At 38.9% G+C, this 23,390-nt stretch overlaps 3 protein-coding genes across 3 annotated transcripts in view; 1 reads left to right on the top strand and 2 right to left on the bottom strand.

Moving 5' to 3' along the window:
• The window catches only part of megf6b (multiple EGF-like-domains 6b), a gene marked incomplete at its 5' end in the record, with an annotated part of 58,526 nt that extends 45,362 nt beyond the window's left edge, over positions 1-13,164 (bottom strand). The window contains 4 exons of the mRNA XM_079242670.1: positions 1,860-1,964; positions 10,744-10,853; positions 11,678-11,812; positions 13,076-13,164. Coding sequence (XP_079098796.1) covers positions 1,860-1,964; positions 10,744-10,853; positions 11,678-11,812; positions 13,076-13,164 — 439 coding nt within the window. The remainder of the gene's footprint in view (positions 1-1,859; positions 1,965-10,743; positions 10,854-11,677; positions 11,813-13,075) is intronic.
• A 2,297-nt stretch (positions 13,165-15,461) lies between these two features.
• Positions 15,462-19,247, top strand: akr7a3 (aldo-keto reductase family 7, member A3 (aflatoxin aldehyde reductase)). The gene is made up of 7 exons (XM_079241758.1): positions 15,462-15,770; positions 16,927-17,114; positions 17,263-17,367; positions 17,677-17,773; positions 18,239-18,338; positions 18,426-18,555; positions 19,057-19,247. Exons 1-7 carry the CDS (start codon positions 15,479-15,481, stop codon positions 19,216-19,218), a joined length of 1,074 nt encoding a protein of 357 aa, XP_079097884.1. The 5' UTR covers positions 15,462-15,478; the 3' UTR covers positions 19,219-19,247.
• A 517-nt stretch (positions 19,248-19,764) lies between these two features.
• On the bottom strand, positions 19,765-22,511 carry mrto4 (MRT4 homolog, ribosome maturation factor). Its single transcript, XM_079241759.1, has 8 exons — positions 22,442-22,511; positions 22,154-22,212; positions 21,951-22,054; positions 20,794-20,875; positions 20,633-20,700; positions 20,395-20,546; positions 20,023-20,099; positions 19,765-19,933 (listed from the first exon to the last, which is right to left on the bottom strand). The coding sequence occupies exons 1-8, from the start codon at positions 22,467-22,469 to the stop codon at positions 19,787-19,789; spliced, it is 717 nt and encodes a 238-aa protein (XP_079097885.1). The 5' UTR covers positions 22,470-22,511; the 3' UTR covers positions 19,765-19,786.
• Positions 22,512-23,390: the final 879 nt, after the last annotated feature.

The following is a 23,390-nucleotide window of genomic DNA, read 5'->3' as shown; positions in this document are numbered from 1 at the left end:
TGCCAGTATCTGTCTTCCATAAGCACAACTGTTGCTGTGGTGACAGCCCCACAACATCATCTGGCAGCCTAATGTCATCATTGGTGCCATTCATACCACTGCAGACAAATAAGCTAGAGAAAATGGACGATCAGGATTTGGAACTCCTTTGCATTTTTCTCCCTCCAGTATCCATCTGGTACCCAACGCTGACCACTATCACTCAGTGCAGGACAATAATGTTCGATCTAACTGAGAGGAAAGGCAATGTCGCACTCATAACAGCACAGTTCAGCTGCAAGCAGGAAGAAAAGCGAGTCTTATTTCAACTTGCAAAGGAATTTGAAACTTGGTTAACTATTAAAAGACAACTTAAAGGTAGAAAATAGAAAAGATGCAGAAGGGGAGAGACAGCCGGTTCAATTCAAAATGAATATGAAAAAAAAATTACATTCTGAGGTAAGCAATCAGCTCCCTGAAAGCACTCCCAATTGTTCTATTTCATCTTCTTACTCCTTCTCCAGTTATGAGAGGAGAAATTATTCCAACTTTGCTAGGTACAATACAAAAATAACTAATCTACAGTTTCGGGAGGGACTTTCAGATCAGCAACAGAAACTTGAGGAGGTGCTCTTCTGCAAGAGTGCAAATTATAAGAGGATTTTTTAAAAGTCTATTCTAGTTGAGCTCTTGTCAGGTAGTTACATTTTTCTTCATTTAAGTCACCTTTAGCCTTACATATTCACATATTTTCTAAAAGTGATGAATACAATCTCTTTGTCAAATCACCTTAATGAAAACATTGCAGTCATAGATAAACTATGAATGCAGGGGGTTACATGTTCGGTCTCTTTGAAACATGGTAAATATGACCCATCCACTTACATTAATATATTCTTGTCAAAATGCTCAGAACAATTTAAGATGTGGTTAAATGACTGGAAAAGAGATCACTCCATGTTAGTCGTGTAAAGGCATTGCTTCATCACTATAAATGTCAGAGGAAAAGCTTGATAAGACAACCGAATGAACAGACACTGTGGAAATCAAAGGTGTGTATTTTCATGAATCATTTTTACTATTAACTCTGTCATTTAAGCATAAAGTAATCAGAAGTCAGGACATGTGCAGGAACAATGAAGGAAGTCTAAGAGGTGTCAAGAAACTATAAAACTTTGTGTTTCACAATATTTAAGAAAATTACAGCTGCTAATAAAGTTGATGAGTTGGAGATTAATACGATGGATCCTGTATGTTGGCCATAGAGGTTGCAGTAATGTCAAGGTAATTTAACCAGAGACCTTAAGGTCTTGATGGGTCTCCTCACTTTGAAGGAGACAGACTGAAGTGTCTGGGAGAACCTGATTTGTAGTTAATTTGGACAATTCTTTCAAAAAGTTGACACCAAAAGGAATTTCCTGGCGTGTGGAGTTATCTGAAAAACAACAAAGTCTTTCACTGTTTTACTTCAACAGCTCAAATTTAACAATGGGGTTGCTGATAACATACTTGGACTTCTGGTGGGTAAGCCAACTTGCTGATGTGAAGAGATTCCTATGAACACTTAAGTTCAGTAAATAAATATTTCAGTCAAAAACAGAGAAAAGATGGTGATTTTTCCCCAAAAGGAAAGTTGGTGATTCATACATTCATACATTCATTCATATAACCCTACATCTAATTAAATATGAATAAGTGAAATACCAAGAACAGCTTTACTGAACTACACAATGACATATTGTTAACTTTATTAAAACAGAAGAGATTGTTTTATTCTACCGCTAAAAAAAAATGCAGACTGATGATAAAAAGAAAAGCTCAAAAAGACAGGAAAAGATTAGTGTGTGAATATTAAACACTGCAGGGATGCGTCTACTTACCATACTGACAGCTGGGCCCGTTGAACCCTGCAGGACAATCACAGAGCTGAGTGGATCCTTCCCTACACCGGCCCCCGTTGAAGCACACTCCATAACTGCACACAGCTGTATATGCACACGTGGACAGACCAGGTGGTAAAAGAGGAGAGACAGAACAAATAGGTTAGGTGAGTAGGGACACCTGGCCAATTTCATGCAATGTCAACATCTGTGGTTTCAAACGCTGACCTGTTTCTATCAAAGTCTTATCATCAGCCTGCTAACTCCCGTCTGAAGAACAACGTCGACTCTCCTCTATTCACACCAACCAATGTAAGAGGAATCTACCACTTGGCTTGGAGGATAACAAGGCTTTTGGCCTACTGACAGATTTGTTAAATATGCTTTCACAGATCAGAGTCGTATGATTGACAGGAACAGCTTGTAAGAGTGCTTTTTTAGGATCACTTTTACAGGAACTCCCACCTTCTCCACCCAAAGTCAAACATTCGCTGAGAACGATGCCCGCAGTAATACACTGATTTATTAACTGAACTTTTGATCATTACAATAAACTGTGATAACGCAGACACGTCGGGGTGAGTTATTGTGTAAAAATCAAGCTGCCGCAGGGTGGGTGAGACTCATCCATCTCTATAAAACAGCAAACCTCAGTCCATAAATCCTGAGAATGTAAATGGTTCTCGCTAGTTAAAAGTGATATTCAAAGAATCTGAGACAAACACGGTGAGAGCACCTAAGTAGCCCGGAGCATGTGAACTCCCCTCAGATGTATACCAACATGTCATGACAGCCTAACACTGCATGTCTGATCCTTCCTGCCTATATGTACAGTATATCTGATTTGTGTTGACGCTACCATCTATGTGAAGCAAGAGACTGCTGCTTGAACCATGCCTGTATGCACTCATGCAGCACGGCGCAGTGCACTACTGGTAACAAGTACAGAAGAATGATGTCCTGTCTTGGCTGTTTTCATGTGGACACTGGGAGGGATTGAAAGAAACAAATTCAAGGCAAATTCACATACAAATGTTTCCTAAAAACTGAAGATGTTCCTTTCTCTCTAAAATCCAATCAGTGTTAACAATTGTGACCTGACCAGAGGCACAATGAATTCTCATTTGTTTTGTTGGCTATATGGTCTCACTGAGGGCATCAATTTCCTTAGTTAACAACACACACACACACACACACACACACACACACACACACACACACACACACACACACACACACACACACACACACACACACACACACACACACACAGAGCTGAAGGGCCTTATTTACAACCATTAAAAAACCCTGAAAGAAAAGGCATGTATGATTCCCATAAAAGCTGGAATCAATAAAACAGACCTTAAGAAAACTCGTTGACCTGTACGGTAAAAGTTGCAATATTTCCTTTTATAAAACACTTTGTTAACAGGGGAAATAATTGAAGTTTGTGAGGTGATAGACTGAAATCAAAACCGTGAGAATCTCTCAAGCATTTATATGATCTTTCTTTTGCATGTTACTGATACAGTGAAGATAAACTCAGCATAGCTGGGTTGTTTATATGCTGCGTCCTATTGAGATACAACTTTTCCATATAAGTTGTTTTTCGGACATAAAAGATAAAAGCACACTCAGATCACATATTTAGTTATTTCTTCAGGGCTGTTCCATCATTACAGGAAGTCAAACATGAGATGATGCCAAGATGTGCCTTTTCTTAACAAGTCTGAAAATTGTTAGATTGAGCTGATTCCACTTCAACCACGTCAATTATACAAACTGATTAAGCTCTGTTAGTAGTTGTAGACATAATATGAAAAGCATAAAAAATAAAAAAATTAAAAAAAAACTACAGAACAGAGCATTAATACTTTTTAATTAGAAACTGTGCTTATATCATGTGATTTGTGTGTAAAATCACTGCCGAAAACAAGGTACAGTGCGACAGAAATTAGACTGATAAATTTTACACAACTAAATTTTAATATTCTTATAATGCCTCCTAATCATAATGTATATTTGAAAGTAAATATAAGAATAAACAATCTTAAACTGGCCGAGTTGAGGGATTGATTGTTCTAAAGAATAAAGTCTGACTGCTTGTGTGTTTAAAGCTGCATGTTGGATGCAATGGTGATTTTTAGGACCGCTTGAATGGAAAACTTAAGATAGGCATTAATACCTCAGAATGAAGCTCCCAGGTATGAACCTCGGCCAGAGCCTGTCTGTGTGGAGTTTTTATGTTTTCCCTTTAGGTATACAAAAAGCAGTGGTGTAGTCCAGGGTATACGGAGTATACCCACTTCTTTTTCAGTCAGCATAGAGTATACACACTTCTAAACTTCTAAGCCCCCCGTGATGCTGGTTTTACACTTACAAGCATTGCAACACATGTACCTACGTCACCCAGCAGCTCAGCTCAGGTTACCTATGCTACACTGGTGCAGTTAGCCATCAACTGTGTTAACTTTAGCCTGAACATAGACATAAGATATATGTAGATATGTCTATGAGCCCATCTCTCACCAGTCTGTGTGCCAGTATCAGTTTAGTAATTTCACAACTCTTCCTCCCAGAAACTAAAGAGCAGAAATTATGTGACAATGAGCAAATATACTGATGGATTTTTGGGGTAAACTAAATAGAGTAGTCTTACATGTCACTTTCTGAAACAGTGTTTTTCTGGGCTACTTTTTTTTGTTTGTTTTTAAAACAAGGGTGGAAAATATAGAGTATGCCCACTTCTTGAGAGACCACTACACCACTGCAAAAGCATGCAGGTTATTCAATCGTTTTAAATTAATCCTAGTTACCCCTTTTTAGAGACTGAGTTTTTGTATGGTCCATTCATTTAATTTTGTGTTGGCTTTGTGAGTGTGAGGGACTGACCAAATGTCCAAGGTGTATTTTAGCTCTCACCTGAAACCAGCTAGGAAAGATAAGTCCTTCCCTCCTCTTTTACACCAGATTGGAGCTAACATGCATTCAGCATGGCTGAATGGATGAGTGTTCCAAAAAAAAAAAAATTTTTCCCCTTGTACATAACTAAACTTTCAGTTTAATTCATCATCTTAGTCGTCTTCTTGGTTGTTAAAATGATTCACTGGAAAGCACTGCAAACCAGCGGGTTTATTTCTATGCAAAAACAACAGGGAGCCATTTGCACTGGTGTTCTGGTTGGGCAGGATAAAAGGCTGGTTTGTGTCTTCACACTTTTAACTTCGACTTAAGAGGAACCTGGAGGTGTGTTACATTTATTTTCCTGTTTTCATCACACAAGTAAGCTTAAGTCCTCCTTTAAATTGAAACCAAGATTTTATGGGGTTTCCCCCCCCCAAACAGACTGTCAGCTAAGAAAGCTAAGATCACAATTCTGGAAAACTGTGATCCCATCGTTTTAGTCATTTTACAGCATAGACTCAGTGTATCAGTTCATTTCAGACTAATTTGTCATCAACGAATTCCTGTCATTATTAAGTATCCGTTGAATCCCATGATTATAATCCCAGATTGTTTAAACAGATGTGCAATTAAAAAGTGACAGCTGATCACTTTAGGAAATGAGAGGATTCTTCAGGGTGTCAAAGTGTAAGATGGCTTAAGGATATCTATCACCAGGCTTAAGTCATACCATGCCAGCTGTACCATATGAAATCACATAACATCTCCACACAAAGGAGATGCATGCAAAGAGAGGACTAATAATTACAGATGAGCCAGAGTAATTTCATGCATGTCTGTCAGCTAAATCAGACAGCTCCATGGAGATCAGTACTGAGCCTAAACATCCGCCTGTCTTCTGGCCCCAGCCTCTGACACCTGCTTAACAGTTGGACCATCCAGAGTGACAGACGTACACACACAAACATACACAATCCAATATGAACAGGATTTTTTCCTTACTGCTTTTCAAAGCATTAATTAGCAGACTACCAGACACTAGCAGTTCAAAAAATCTTATGTTATCTTCAATATCTAATACTGCATCATTTTATCAAATTGGTCAAGCAAACTTCAACCTGTCACCACTGCTAACCCTGACTGCTTCCTGTCCATCAAGATTGTGTGCCTACAGAAGCCATGAAACAGTAACATATCCATCCTACTTCTATGATTACATAATGTGAGGGAATTTTAATATGGTGAAAGTAGCTGGTGACAGACGAGCAGAAAACGAACACTGTCATTTTCAACTAGACCCAAATATTTCAGGGCAATAATGTTACCACCAGCTGGGAGAGATCAAATTAATGAGACATTCCTGAAAAGCTTTAAATGAACAAATTCAGCAGCAACACAGTAAAAGGTCAGATGTCTCTCAGGAGTCACTTCAGGGTAGCATGACTAAGCGACATGGGGGAAGTATGTTCCCCCTTCAGAGATGCAAGACACACAAGACTGCTGGCAGTGAATCAGGGCATTTTTGCCTCCACCCCTCCCACCCCCATCCCAGCCCCTTACGCTGCTTAATCTCCACTGAAATAAATCCTTAATGTGGCATGCAGCGGGGTATAAAACCCACTCTCATCTGTTGCTGTGAATGCCGTCGCTCTGTTACAAAGACACCTTCTCTGAGAGGATTAGCAGCTTCCAAAGAAAAAAGAGCGACAGAGCAGGGGTCAGCGACTCACACAGACAACCTGAAAACAGAGCAGCCGGTGTCACCCGTACAGCTTCTGAAGGGGATGACCACATCAACACAGAGGCGACCCTTTGTTTGTTTAGGCTCTGTTGGTGTGTTTAACCCCCAGAATGCAACCCCTAGCGAGACCACATTTAGGGCACTCCACGGACACAAAGGCCTGTACTCAGGGCTCAGTTTGGTGCCATAATTGCAGAGCAAAGCACTGTATTTTGAGGCAACAAATCATGTTTTGCTCCACAGAGGAATGTGTCATTTCAAAGAGATTCTGCGAAAACCGGTGGTAGCTATATCAGAATACCTCTGACAGGTTTCTTTGAAAGACTTTACATACCACTGGTGCAAGACATTGGTTGGCCCAACAGGGCAGCACAATGTTAAGCAAAAACTGTTTTGGTATGCAAGAACCTGAACTTAGAACTTACACTGTATGGTTATTTCCACACAAACATTATAGTCCTGAAATTTTCTTAAACACCCATTAGAGTGTTTGTGTGTCCAAAAGAAGGTGTAGTTGAGTTTGCTTGTCCTCTTCAGGCTGACCTGTATTAATTCCAGAAACTTTGTGTACTTTTTTTTTATTTGGTTTCCACTTTGTCTTTAAAATTCAGCATGTATCCAAACCATAAGCAAAGTCCCATAGCTTACTTGTTTTGCATCAAATATCCAATGTGTTCTAACTGGGAAGGGTGGTTTCAAGTAAACCTCATCAAGCTTTGTCAGAGCTTAATATCTGACAGCAGTTCTACAAGCTTTAAAAATTTTAAGCATTAATTTGCTTTAAAACTTTTTACTACACATTAAAACAAGCAATGTTGGGGTAGGTGCAGTATTTTAATCTAAAACAATCAAAACCACTCCACTGTGTTGTTGTAAAATGCACCATTTAATGTATTGGTTCTTTCCAGTCTGCTTCTCTTTATGAGCCCAGTTTGTGTCTATTTATGCTCAGATATACACCACACAAACAAACTAAAGACCACCCATAGAAAGTCAGAGGACCATTTCCTCCTTTCTGGCCACTGGGCCTATGTCACATGTAGGTACCTTTGCCAGTCTTATCACAAAAGGAGGCCAGTTCCTTTTCAGCAGCTAATGAGGAAGACAAACTAGAGAAGTTATTGTGAGTGCTCCTCAGCCCCTGTCACAAAGCTAATTGTTGCATTCAGTCAGGATAAGAGCTTGTTTCCACTCCCAGCTCCCTCTGGCCATCCTCACCCATCTCTCGGATGCTTGCAAAGAAAAAGGTTTAACTCAGTGATTGAGAAGTGCTCAAAATGCTTGAAGTGGAGGAAGGCGCCATCAGAAAGTCAAGAGCCCTTTACATGGAGTTGGATAGTGATGGACCAAATGGAAGTCTTTTTAAACAAAAGACACCTCGACACCACACTCCACCTGGCTTATGTCACAATGAAAAGTCATAAGACTGGGTGGAAGAGTATATGAACATTTACTGATGACCACAGATATTTAAAAAAAAAAAAAAAAAAAAAAAGTCCCCTAGAAATTCTATTTTGCAGTTTCACTTTGTTTACTTATGCAAAAAGGTCAGAAATGAAAAACCTCCGATTCTTGTAATGCGCTGAAAAACTCCAGCTCATGTGAGAACGGGAAATACATTCATCCTCATAATTAAAACACCACTGAAATTGAAAGATTGGGAAAACAAGATGAAGGGGGCTGAACTTAGCACAATGAAACCAGAAAAATGGAGCAAACATTTGTTGACTTGCGGGATATCCGTCCTCAAAATATGTGACTAATAAAGGTTCTCAGCGACTGAAGATGTCGATCTTGTGCAACTTAAAGATTTAAGAAGAAACAAAAGGCAGACCGTAAACAGCAGGGCTGATGAGGGTTAGAACAGCAAACTAGTAGCTCCAGCATGTGATTACATCCTCAATTCTGCTGAGCTCACTCGGGGTCATTGGCCTAATTACCTTACAAAGACTTTATTTAGGGAGGACACACACAGGAATGAAAGACAATAGGGGACATAAAGAAACCTCAAAGTACTAGACTCTAAATCACTATCTCAACACAAAGCATTCCCATCTTCCTCCAGTGGGGAGGTGGGTTTTTTTTTGGGGGGTGGGTACATTTTACAAAGCAGATTTTCCCTTTTGGGTGCTGGAGGTCCTGCTGAAAACAGTCACACAGATTGCATTGTGCTGACTGAGGTACAGTATAGATAGCGAATAGCAAAGTGCACAGGAGTGGGAGGATTGTACTATGAGCTTCCTTTTATCCAGGTTCAATGGTGCAGAGAAAGGGGTGATTAGTTTGCCCCATCTCAAAATGCTGCCACGTCTATGGTTACAGAGATAAAAGCAGTTCTTCATGTTGAAGAGAGCAACCATTGTCACGCCGAACAGATAACTTAAGTGCAGGCAACGAGCAGCACTGAGGAATGTCTCTTTAAGGTATTTCATTTTGAGTGTTTTAAAACAAACTAGACTCACAGGAGCGCAGGTAGTGTTATGCTTTCTTGGATAATTTAATACTGTAACCTTCCCCTTGGAAACAAAGAGCTCTTTGAAGAGTACGTTGAGACAATAATAAGACACATGATGACAGGAACATCCAGGAAATCTTCTCCTGCTCCCCATCCCGCCCATTTCCCATTAAAAGGAGATCCTAAAGAGTAATTTGCTTGAACAAGGGATGTGAGGGCTGGGCATTTAAAAAAAAAAATCCTTTTAAGTGTGGATGAGTGCAGCTGTTATGAGCAGCCAATGTCTCACCTGCAGGGGAAAGCAGTCAGAGCTCTCAGTTTATCAGCGATTCTGAACATGGCAACAAAAGACGCATCAGTACTGATGTTGTGACTTATCTCAATGATGGCATAGACATTAAAAAGCCTTGGGGCCTATTCAATTTTCAGATGCTGACTCAAATTTTTGTAAAATTATGATTTTATTTTTGGTTTTTAAACCAAAATAAAACCATTCATTCGTCCAACAGTTACCAAGGACAGATGAATAACAAATTTCAGCCGCCTTTGCTAAAAATCCAATTAGACTTTTTTTTTTTAACAGTTTTTATTCTTACAGTGTTGAGGTAGTGTAACATTAAATACATTTAATAAGCTTGCATTGTTGTCGATGGCAATATCATGACTTTCTCCTGTTCCATTTTAAGCAGATTTTTGTCTACCATCCGCGCTCTCTCTGCTTCTCCAGCTGTGAGTACTCTGATTACATTAGGTAATACAGTGACTGCTCGTAAGCACTTCACAAAACCCTCAAACAGATAAAAGATAAAACAAAAAAAGAATAACTAAGTGTGTGAATCAGTTACAGATGTGGAAGCAGGACAAAAAAAAAAAAAAAAAAAGTAACTTTTGGCAAGATTTATCAGCCAAGGGACAAACTGTTTCCAGGAAGCCTTTGCGAAGGGTCGGTCCATGGTATGCAGGCAATGCGATCTGGATCACTGGCTGTAAAATCCCATCAAAGAAGGTTTCTTGGTCTCAGCGGTGTGAAGCTAAGCTTATCCATAAAGAGATGAGCTCCTGGCAGCTTCAGTGTGGTCAACAGAACTTCTTCTCCGTACATGGAGGTGGTGGAGAAAACCATTTTTTGCTTTTCTTAGTTCTTGTGCAAATCAGAGGTGATCTTTCCTGTGTGTGTTGGCACTATTTGGAAGGCAGTAATTGTGACTGGTTCGGGGTATTTTTCCCACCCATTATACAATCATTTGACCTGTGTAGCTGTGTTACGCCACTGTATGAAAAAAACAAAAACAAAACAACATTACAACATATACAAAGACTTAACAGCTCGACTATGAGGATATATTCAGCCATGCAGCAGCTGACCACCAGGCAGAGTGCTGCAGAGCTCTGTTAACACTTCATTTTCAAGTGTTTTTTTAAAAGAGAGACAATACAAAATCCAACCAGAGAGCAAATGTCAACACGTTAACTGTGTCGACAGGCGGGATTTCACCCAGCATCCACATCTGAACCTTGTTGAGAGTGTTGCAACAATACAAGTACTTTGGACGTGGCACTAACTGATAACATCTGTTTAGGAGTCTGGATGGGCAAAGTGACTCTTGACCCTCTAAGACCTTTCTCTAAAACATTTTCATTCAGAAATCTGAGTGACGACGTTTTGGTTAAACATCCTCCAACTGAATGATACTCCTTCATTGGTTCTGTTTAATACAAGGCCAATATCAAAAAATATGAATTATTTAAAACAGAGTTTATAAAATTAAACTGAAGTTACTTACGATACAGACAGCCTGCCTCTCCATTTAGCTGAGACCATCCAGGGCAGCATTTGTGCACAGTCTGATAATCCTGTTTATACACTTGTCTGTATGCTGTGTAGTACGCCGTCCTGTTAATGCGACAAACAATTAAAAAACTTTTTAATCAGAGCATAACTGGTTTTACTTTAACAGTAGTGTATTAGAAAAAATATGTACAGAATTTATTATCATTTATAACAGCAATCTTTAACATTTCTTGCAGCACCCGATCACACATCTTAAAGTCTTTGATGTAAATGAAATAGAAGTTAAGTTAATTTTCCCAGGCTTTTAAGATGTTAAAGGGTGACACTGGCAAGAACCTTCCCCTGTATTTTGAGACCCCTCTCATTGCTCTGCAGTCATTACACACCGTGGAGACACATTCAGTTTACGGCGAGTAATTGTGGCCCTGAATGCCATCAAAGCAGCCTCTTGACTTTGTGACACAGTAAATAATGTGAAGAAATGGAGCGTGAGAAGCACGCTGAGGAACTCAAGCAACATTCTCTGAGAGGCAGAAGAAAAGTTTGCATGAGGATTGTCCTTCAAAGGAATGTTGGTTAGAGATGACTGTTTTTAGATAGTTTGTTCCCCTATAAAGAGGTGTGTTCAGCTGTACAACAGAATAGGAGCAATAAATCCAGAGGAAGAAGGGGATCAGGGAGGTAGGTCTCATCCTGTTTGAAGATGGAGTTCAATGCAAGATCAGTACTTTTTGGATATTTTTGGTGGCATGAGTCACAGATTACAGAAAAAGAAAAAAAATCATCAATTAATCATTTTCTCTTGGCAGAGTTTCAGCATTACATCCCCTGTAGGTGAGGCTGAGTGTGTTTGCTGAAGAGGAGCCTCAAAGACTAAGTGCAGAAAGGGAGGAGCAGCCAGACTACAAATGAGGTGTGTTACTCACCTCCTCTCATATCCCATGCACCACGACTGCCCCACACAGCCTTGCTTCCACACTTTAACCATGCGTGTGAAGGCTTGCACACACGGCTGCCTCTGGGCGACCAGCGTCACCTCCCTCTCCGCACACACGTTGGGCCTGGAACACAAACACCGGTTAAAATACTTAACATGTCAAAAGGTTCTGCTGTGTTTTTACAGATGTTTGGATGGCAGCGGGCAATTTATGGAGGTATCAAGATAAATGGACAGAGCTTGTGTTAGCCGTTTTCCAGTTGTCAACAATATCATGCCTGTTAGATCATTACCTGTGTCTAGGCTGGTTTTAGACTTTTTTTCCCTTCTTCTAAATACTTAAGGGGAATTCCTCCTGCATCACCTGTTAGATTGCTCAGCCCCAACTCACGCAATACCACCTGCACTTCACCTTAGATCCCATGCTAATCTAAAATGCCTGAGTTTGATGTATGTAGACGGTGGCACAGACATAAAAGTGATCAAAACATTTTGCTCTAAAAAGTAAAAAAAAAAAAAAAAGGGGGGGGTCATGATTCAGACTTACCATAAAAAACAACAAAAGCCTGTAAAATTGTAATTAAACAACAGTTTAAAGAATTAAAATACAAAAAATGCCAGAAATGTCATAACATGCATGTTTTCACTTGTATGACACTGAGCATCCACAGAATGAGAAGACTGGTTGCATCTCCCTCAGGTAAAACATGGCAACCCCTCTAATCTGATGTTAAGTCTCCTTCCACAGCTTGTCTGGGTTAACCATCAGAGCTGTCTTCACAGCACTCCCTGCACTGCACGGAGCAGTCCAGTCGGGGGTCGGTGCAACATAATCTTTAAAAATGTACTTTTTTTGGAAACTCTCCAATGAGAATCAGGAAGGCTCCGTATTTGGAAATCAGCAGGAATCCTAGGACAACATCCAGTTGCCCATCTCATAAACAATAGTAATCACTATCACCTCCAGACGTACATATAATTGCATGATGAAAGACCTAATTGTCAGGGCATATCTTCTTGCGCCTGGTTTGTTATTGTGAGGTTTAAAATACCTGTTATGACTGGCTGACTTTTTAGTTAGGAAGCTTGAAACAAACAGCTTCTGACAGTTGGAAAGTGCATGTCGAGCCTTTCAGCACTGTAGCTACATAATCATGTAAATTACAGTAAAACTGAGCCAACATTAAACACTTTATGATGAGAGAGTGCAGCAGCAGCATCTGACTGATACTCCTTCCAATTGTGTTGTCTGATATTGGGGAAGTTTGGGCACATGATTATGAACAGGTGAACCCTTGAGCTTTAATGAAAATAGACTGAAAGAGTTTTACACTTAAGAATCGACAAAACTACATGTAAAACAGATAAAAACAACATAACTACTTACATATGGGGTTGGAGATTGCTGCCAATGTAATTGAACGAGTGAGCTTCTTTAATAAATATTAGGAAAAATGAAAAAAGCACGCTGTCCATATTTATCTTCACAGATCAATCAAGTCTCAAAAATATGAACTCAAACTGATTCAGCAGCACATCTCGTCGCCTCGCAGACTATCCGCAATAAGCGCCAAATAATCCTCCAAAGTGAGGAAGGAAGAAAGAAGAATCTAAGTGTTCAACTTGAAAAAGTTTTTCTTAATTTGCGTAAATAATCCTCGGCTCTGAAGCGACCAACGATGTCCAAAGAAGTCACAGCCATCACACGCACGTCGCTCCACTTGCAGCCAGCCGGCGTGACAGACGAGCAGCCTCACCTACTCGCCTCTGCAGATGTTGGACTGGGGGGCAACTGCTCGTGGAGGATGGCTCCACGCTCCCTGCCTGCATCCATTGACTTCGTAAGAATAGTAGAAGTTTGGGGTGGGTGTAAGAGGAGGGGAGTAAAGAGAGCCATCTGCGCCAACAGCCTCTGCGGCCGGCAAAGTGCGCGCACACACTCAAAATTAGGAAGTTTTCTTCCTGCAAACCTCAAAAGCTGTTTCAACTTGTGACTTGGATCGTAATGACACATGTGGTGATGTTCCCTGTATGAAATGCTTCACTTCATGAACACTGATACAGCTGTGGATTGCGCGCGTGAAGCCAATCCAGGGCATTGCGCACGCCAATCACGTACAGGAACATTTCCACGCGGCGACATACACCCCCCTCGTGGATATATCAAGACAAGCTGATTGATATGCCAACTGAGGATATTTGGAGGTTGGGAAAGGGGGAGTGTCTGAAGCAGCCAGTGGTCACTGCAGGGTAAAAACAGCTGATGGGGCAGTCAAAGGTCAGGAGCCAGAAGTGACCGCTGCTGCTCCCTAAACAAAGCTTTCATTACCCTCATGTGTGTTCATGACCCGAAAGAGTCCCGGGTCAGTGGTCCGTGCAGCCCCCGAGGCTACCAGCTTCACCGCATGTTGTTTTTATTATCAGAGCTCATCCAAGACATGCGCCGCAGAAGTGGTTCAGAAAACAAGTCTTTGTTTTTCCTCCACTAACTTGAGTTAATTTAATAAGTTTAAGTGCAATCAGATGAATTTGTTTATGTACATTTCTTGAGGTCTCAATCATCTCATGACCAAAGATGACATAACTCCTGATTTAGACCTTGTAAAAAAAACAAAAACAAAAAACAAAAAAAAAAACCTCGTTGAAAATCCAACCAGGCATTTCCAAACTATTCATTTGATTCCCTCTTTCAAAGTAAAACGATGTCTCTTTACATATTGGACAGGGGTTATAAATCACACCTACAGATAGTAACTCCGTCACCAGTTACGGACGATGCTGGCTGGATTTCCATAAAAACATTAACTATTTATTACATACCAGTATAATGGACTTTAAGTGGTCATGTCCTTAAGGTTTCCCCAAAATAAAATCAAGTTAAGCTTTAGTTATAAATCATCTTTCAGAAAAAGGGGTAATTATAAGTGCATAAAACAAAATAACCAAGTGCAAACATGAGTCCATAAAAAGAACTAAATTAATTTGAGAAAGAAAAAAAAAAAAAAAAGAGTGGTTGCAAAAAAATATGGAGACAAAAGAGAAAAAAAAACCCTCATGATTTAACTGACTTTAGAGGTAGTGACTGATCAGGCAATGGGTGATTCTATTAATAAATGATCACCTTTTAGGATGAACAATATCAGCACATTTTAAAAGACAAAAAACGGCATACTTTTGCAATACAAGCGGCCTAGCCAATGAATCTAATTTAGATCCATTGTTCAAACTTCAAAGTATCTGATCATAATGTTAAATATACAGTACATCACTTTATTTGTTAATGTGCCGTTTCACCTCTAATATATAATACCGTTCTGCCATCTGCATTTATATAATTTTCTCAAAAAGTTACAGTGTGCATTTTCGATTATAGACTAATTTCTTTTTTTTTTTTTTTAAATATTGCTTGTGTGTGTGAAGAAAATGGGCAAAATACAAGATAAAACACTTTTGGCAACTCAGTGCTCAAGAAAAGGCAAACGTTTTCTTAAAGTGAGTTGCTGACCTCTTGTGGTCAGAAACTATAACTACACGCACACTCATAACCACGTGTGATGCAACTAAATGCCTAAATAAATATTTGCGTACCCACCTAAAATAACAGGAAGTCGTCACAAAATGAACTTTGTACCGTCTGAAAAGCAACCCGGTAAAAATATCTTTGCAGTTGATTAAATTCATGTAGGGATTTTTCTGTTTTATGCCGGTGGAGTAATTTCGCGACGTTCCCTAATTCCGATTATAAACGCGACCTTTGCCCTTTGCAAGACGCTATCTGACGTACTATAGCATGTTGTGGGTGATAGCAGACACACTGTGCACACTCCGTCAAGCTCACGCAGTAAAAGACCTGCTCGTACACTTGCCAAAGCTTGTGGCTCGTAGGAACATGTCGTCCCAAGCTAAACGACCGGTGTCGTTGCTGGGAACCATGGCGTTCGGGGGGCGAGCTGACGCCGAGCAGAGCCGCGAGATGGTGAAGGCTTTCCTGGACAGGGGGCACAACCAGGTAGACACTGCCTTCATGTACGTCGACGGAAAGTCCGAGACTATTATTGGAGATATGAAACTTCCTAAAACAGGTATTCTAAAAATGCATTTCACATCATTTTTGTTTACGTTAAATTAATAGTAATCAAAGTTTATTCCTGCTAGTTGATGGTCGCATTGAATTGTGGGTAACCATTAGTGGACCTCTAGCTTAGCTGTGTACTGTGGATAAAATTTTGGTAAATACATAAGATTGAAAAAAAAAAAAAAATTTAGGCACCATTTGCATCTTAGACCATATTATTATTATTATTATTATTATTATTATTATTATAATAATATATATATATATATATATATATATATATATATATACATACATATACGCTTCATTACTTCACAAATGTCCCCCTTTTATTTGGTAAATTTTATATAAATTTAGAGTTAATATCTAAATTAAGAATGTTGCGCACAGAACAGCACTGAATGCAATTTTGAATAATATATGATTGGATAGACTGGTTAGTCATATTTATAAAGGTTTTTGTTTTGGAGGCATTACCTGCATGTTTAGCCGAGTTTTTCAGCCCACAGAGGCACAATTCTTACAAGTTACACCTCAGGCTCCCCTAAAATCTAAATTACAAGACCAAAGTAAGAAACAATAAACCAAACCCAACTTACCTCACTTTTTGTCTTTAGTTACTAATAATTGAGAAAGTTTCAACACATTTGCTGCCAAAGAAAAAAGTAAGAAACACAAAGAAGCATACAAACAAGATCTAGACCAGGCATGGGCAACTCCAGTCTGGGAGGGTTGCATTGTGTTTGCAAGTGTTTGGAGTTTCCCTGCTGCAACACACCTGACTCAAATCAATGGCTAATTAGAAGACTTGTGCAGAGTTAAATGTCAAGCTCTTCGCAAGTCTGGTAATGTGTGTCAAGTGTGTTGCAGCAGAGAAACTTCTAACATTTGCAGGACTGCGGCCCTCAAGTTGCTCACCCCTGATCTAAATCCTGCGCTATGCTGGATCAGAATGGACTTAAATGAAGTGGAAAAACACTGGTGTAAATGATAGACAAGTTTTAAAGCAACACAAGTGCCTCCATTAGGATGTCTTTTATTCTGGGAGAGCACTTTTTTGTATCTTTAAGGAAATTGCAAAATCTAAGTTGTTTACATCCTTGGTGTCTGAGCTGCACTGACATTATGCCAAAACATGAAAAAGACTATTTAAATGATTTCAGTCAGCATAGCCACCAAAGCCAACCCCTGGGATGGGAAGACGCTGAAGCCAGAGAGTGTTCGCTCCCAGCTGGAAACCTCCCTGCAGAGGCTGCAGACGGACTGTGTAGATCTCTTCTACCTCCATGCCCCAGATCATCAAAACCCCATCCAGGACACTCTGAGGGCCTGTAATGAACTCCACAAAGAGGTGAGCTGATGTGAATCCTAAATGAAAGCTAAATGTTTAGTCATTGTGTGAATAATCAAACTTCTCATTTTTAAAAATTTAATAAAAGCCTTCTGTGTTCTGCTTGTGACATCATTAGTCCTATTTTATATTAAAATATCACCTTTAGGGGAAATTCAAGGAGCTTGGATTGTCCAACTATGCATCATGGGAGGTGGCTGAAATCGTGTGCATCTGCAGACATAACAACTGGATTGCTCCCACAGTGTATCAGGTATTCTGGTTACAGATCCAGTGTATGCCACATTGTAAGCTGTGAAAACTGTTTCTGCATGATATTCTGGATTCCCATATATGTTTGCACATTCTCTTAGCAGTATCTGCATTGATAAAGTCTATAGCTAGACTTTTTCAGACATTTTCACTATGAAAGGATACAGAAAAGACCAATATTGGTGCATGATAATTACTCACAGTGCGAAAAATGGAGTTGGGGCGCTTGTGCTAACTATTATATTATTTTCAGTGTGATCACATTTCCTATTGCTTGCATTGGAACTTAGATTCTCCCGTCTTCCCACAGGGAATGTATAATGCCACGACAAGACAGGTGGAAACAGAGTTGTTGCCATGTCTGAGATACTATGGAATGAGATTTTATGCTTACAATCCTTTAGCAGGTACAGTACTGGCACCCCTTGCCGATTTAATCATTTATTGAAAAGTAGATACTTATGACTGTGATGAATGAGGCACTTAGTGCAGTGTGTGTGTGTGTCACACGTGAAATCTTCATTTTTAGCGACATTAGCAGTCGTCCAACACTTTGGTGTTATGTAGATCCTTGGCCAGAAAAATATAATCTGGATTGCAGGCATCAACATCAAAATTAGTAACATTTCCATGAGCTCCAGCTTTACTTGGTATGGTATTATGGAGAAAAAATGAGCATGTTGTTACACAAAATTTAACAGTGACCTCTGTTAACGTTAACGACTATGTATCAGTTAATCATCAAACATTTTCTAAGAGCCCCATAATCCCTTTTCTTTTTAGCTTTTATTATAACGTTTCTGACCGACACCAATAAGTAACATATGTACCCTTAGTAAGCCTGAGTTCTGACATGACTCGTCCTCCGTCAGGTGGCCTACTGACAGGGAAGTACCACTATGAAGACAAAGACGGCTCTCAGCCTGCAGGACGATTCTTTGGCAACAGCTGGGCAGCAGCATACAGAGACAGGTAAACGCCAGCGGCATGCATTTAAAACACTTGCCTCCATTATTGATTTTTTTCTAGTAACTGATGGTTTCTCTCTTTATTCTTAAGATACTGGAAACAGAGTCATTTCCAGGCTATAGATTTGGTTCTCAAGTCCTTAGAGACTGTTTACGGCTCAGAGAAACCCTCCCTGACATCTGCTGCCATGCGCTGGATGTACCACCACTCCCAACTTAAGGTATCCACTGCATTTTCTCATGCCTCTTAATTTGTTATACTTCAGCTATTATTTTCCTTGCTTATATTCTAAATTTAATAAACACGCATGGTTTAAAAGGGACTCTGCCAATCTTAAAACTCTAAACTACCAACTGGGCCAGTTTCACTTCCGTGTGTAGCAACAAAACTATTATTACTTTTTAAGGTAATGATGTATGTATCTTTTATGTCAAATGACTCGTGATGGTTAATGTAATCCCATTCTACAGTAGCCTAGGACAGAAAATTAAACCTGTAGAGGCCCTGCATGTTTTGTTTTAGGCCTGTTTGCAGCTCTTTTGCTACTGCAGAGAAGATGAATTCATGGGATGTAATCCCCATTTTTACCACTAGGTGTCACCATTTTGTAAACTGCTTCTTAAATCTTGGTGAGGAGTACAGATTTGCTTTTTTCCGCCCTCTTTTTGTAAATCAAAACCACAAATTTTAACTGTATTTATCTTTTAACTGTTGTGCCCAGGGTGCTCTCGGTGATGGACTCATAATCGGTATGTCTAGCATGGACCAACTTCAGCAAAACCTCACTGCTGCAGAGGAGGGTCCTCTGGATCAGAGAGTGGTCAATGCCTTCAAAGATGCTTGGGACCTTGTAGCCCATGAGTGTCCAAACTACTTCAGATAATCTGCATCCTTTTCTATTAGACAAAAAAAATGGATCCGCTGAGCCTTTTCCCTTAATTGTCTGCTGCTTTTTCTTAAATCGCCTAAATTAACTTGCTTTGAGTGAGTCAACAAGGAATGCTTTTCGATGAGCAAAAAAATAAAAATGTATAAATGTAAAAATGATCATTTAATATTTCTGCAAAAAGTAACCTTCCTCAAATTAATAAAATTATTTTTTAACATTGTCATCTATGAGAGTCTGTTTTAGCATAAATGTTTTTTGTTTGGGAAAGCACTTGCATTTAATAGAAATATTCTATCATGGACAAGAGGCATCAGCACAGTGGCATTTACATTATTTCCATTGACCAACAATTCAGTCCAAAGATTAAACTAAAGATGATGTTTTAGACAATTAAAAAAACAAACAAAAAAAAAACCATGAATATTGCCCTGCCTGGTGGAAAAGTACTGCTCTGTCAGTCAGGATGAACAGTTCAGATAAGTCCTTCTGGTGTTGAAAGTTTGGCAAAGTTGACTTTAAAAAGAAACAAATGTCTCCACAAACTTCTGCCCTTGCAGAAGTTTTATTCTGCATCATCATCATCTTCCTCGTCTTCATTGTCCTGCATCGGCTCTTCCTCGTCGCCCAAGTTCTCAAACTCGCCCGTTTCTGAGTTCCACATACATTTGATCTGTACTTTGAATTCTGCCATCTCAAAGGCAAAGAGTTTCTGTAAACAGAGGGTGTCACAGTGACCGTCGGTAAAACTAAAAAACTGCGTCACAAGTTACACTCAGCTTTATTTATTTAAGAACTCACCAGAATTCGCGCCTGCTCAGGAGTTAAGACGTCCCCTTCTTTACAGACTTGGTGGTCTTTCAGCAGTGTTACTACTCCTGTTATATTAAAAGGTAAAAACTCATGTTTTACATTCAAATGATAATTAAATTAGCTGAAATTTAGAAAAGTAGAATACACAATTACTAGATGAGGTTAATTTGTTTTTTAAAGCTAAGCAATTTCTTAACCCTACATTACTTGTCTTTAAAATTAAGCACAAATTGGCTTTACCCAACACAAAAAAAGAAATACAATTCAACGTTAAACTACTGCAAATCACACTTTATAATGCTTAACAGATGCAGCTCCTTTTCAGTGTTGCCCTTCCGCTTCATCCATTTACAGTTTTACCTTTTTTCAGAGCAGTAGGAAGTCCCAACTGCCTCAGCTGAGGCTCCATCGAGTGAGGAAACTGTTCAAGAGGCCCCTCATCCAGAGTTATGTCCATCTGTGCCTTATTCCCTGCGCGAGCGTAGTCCATTTCTTTGAAATGATTGAAATATCTGGGGGTAAAGCCCAACGCATGATGAGTAGATGAGCAATATTTGGATAATAAGTACAACAGTGAATTTTGCTAAACATTCCTTACTCTTGTACTTCATCCTTTGTTTTATTTGTGAAAAGCACACCCACTTCTCCACGCAGATGCCTGCTAACCTTAACACAAGCACAAGGAATTTAAATCTATTTCGGTGATTCAGGTGGTTATTGCAAATCCACGTCTGGCGCAGCTTTCAAGGCGTTACTTACCTTGTGCAAGTTATCTTTGTATTCATCCGTATGTCCTTTTCCCAAAGCAACTATCATGACTTTATTTTTGCCAAAGAAGAATCTGTGGAGTACAGACAAAAATCACTTATTTGCTGCATAACAGCAAAGTTTAATAAAAATGTCAATCTCAATGCCTAAACTTTTTCATCTCAAGATGAGCACATACATTGCTAAGTTCTATAGTGAAGTGTGTGTGTATGCTATCAGATGCATGAAGAGCCTGCGTCAGCTGAAGTCGAGTTTTTTACTACATACAAGTTCATTCACAGTTTTATATTATAACCTAAAGCTCTACACAGTAATATTTAACTTCCTTGCACCTATTTTACTGTGTAAAGGTTTTAAGTACTATCAATTAGACGGAGTCATGATCTACTAGGGGTGTGACGATATGCTCTTGTCCCGATTCCGATTTTTTTGGGTGCCGATCCGATTTAAATTGCAATTCTCAGATGTTGCTGATTTTTGTAGACTTAACCCCCCCCCCCCCCCCAAAAAAATATATATATAAAACTTTTTTTTTTGCTCTTCATTTTTCTTCATTTCAATGAGGAAAAAAAAACAACCATCATACTGTTGCTATAATGCCAAAGAAGACAAGTAAAAACATCAATAAAAATGACAAATTTTATAGAGCATTAATTTTATTTATTAAAAAAATAAATTTTTTAAAACAAAAAAAAAAAAAACTTTTAAAATTTTCAAGAAAAAAAAAATTCCTATTTCCGATTTTTCACTTTGATTTCACCACCCCTGTGATCTACCCATAATATTTAGGTCTCATTTACACATTTGCTTTTAAATGTTATTGGTAGATAGACTCCGTCTAATTGATCAATTCCATTCCTAACCTCGGATTGTTTGCTATTTATTTTCTTTATATAATAATCCGACTGAACCTGCAGCACTGAGTTACGTCTTGCTGGTCCTGAGACAACTTTGGTTTTCTAGGACACCGAGTGACCCAAGTCTGTCCCGGTGGCCTTTTCTAATCTCTCAAGCTTATGGTCTTATCAATCACAAAGACACTGTGAGATTTACAGTAAATCCGCCACAGACACACACATGGACACATGATTAACTGGCTACAAATGTTGAGACTTGTGATTTGCAGTGAGCAGAAAAACCTCCATTACCTGCTGTGTTTCCAAGCTGTCCTGATGTCTTTCAGCTTGTTATTTCTCATATTTTCCACAGAGAATATGAACAAGTTTCTAAAGGTGTCCACACATTTCCTTAACTGCGGAAGAAATTGAGGTGAAATTGGACACATGTCCAAAGGATTTCTGCTTTATAGCCGGACGTACTGCGCGATGACAGCAGAGCAGAAAACACTTACCTCCTCGATTAATTTCTGTTTGGACTCCAAACCCTTTTTGGCGGTTTTCGTTAATGAAACTGGGGAGAAATCACACCAGAAGAAGTGAGTTAGTTACTTCAGCAGATGTGAGACAGTTGTGTTACAGCCATGCCGAAGTTATGCTAACGTTAGCTTGTTAGCCTCAATCTGGTAAGCTTCCACAGGTAAAATACAAATTCATCATATTTAAAACATGTTTAAAAGCCAAACTAATCTAATAAATAAATGTATCAAATCTCAAGTTATATATGTATATTTGTTGCGTACCTTTCTTGTCTCTTTTTGACTTCGGCATGGTTTCTTCCCACGATGGCTGGGCAGCAGGCGCACACGTGAAGCAAGAGGACCCCAAATGTTTCTGTTTTGGTAAGGCTGGTCCAATGGCGCCTGATTAAAAATAACGGGACATGACTTCCCGACAGAGTTTCTTAAATTGATCAAATCTTAATATTAACTTGTATTTAATTAAAAGCAGGACGGAAAAAAGGTTAAGGTAGAAAGCTAGAGGGAGTCACACGAAAAATAAACTGTAAAATGACACCCAGTGGTGTAATGCCAATACAGAGAAAGAGAGGAAAAAAATATATCAAATAAAATTTTATTGATCCCACTGAAAAGAAACAGTATAATATAAATATTTTTTTTAAAAATGAGAAAAATGCGTAGGCTACAACCGAAAAGTAAAACAACATAAACAAACTCATACAAAAAAAGATAGATAAATAAATAAATCAGCTGTTTAACATAGGAATGAAAAGGTAGTTTTTGTTGTGCTTGTTTGTAATAATGTTTCTGAACAAAATTAGGCAAATATGAGTGAAATGCTTTATTTACTACCCAGCCCACACACAGACACATTATTATTAGGGAATAACTAATGTATACTAAACAGTGACAAAAAAGAAATGTATGAAAAGGATTAATAATAATAATAATAATAATAATAATAATAATAATAATAATAATAATAAAGAATATGCTAATAATATTTGCATTAAAGTATACAAAAATGGAAATAGATATTGAAATATTAATGTGAGGATTTATTTGATCCCTTGTTTCCAGTTTTGAGGCTATTTTTACAATGAAGCTCAGCTATTATGACAGCTACATGCCCTGTGAATGATGTGTTTTAAACATGGAGTGAAAACTTTTAAATACAAGATGAACAATGATAATTATTAATCTCTTCAGAAACTATGCAGACCCTCAGCAT

Source organism: Telmatherina bonti (genome assembly GCF_933228915.1).
Source record: "Telmatherina bonti genome assembly, chromosome: 6".
NCBI lineage: Eukaryota > Metazoa > Chordata > Actinopteri > Atheriniformes > Telmatherinidae > Telmatherina > Telmatherina bonti.
This window is presented reverse-complemented; position numbering and strand designations above follow the sequence as displayed.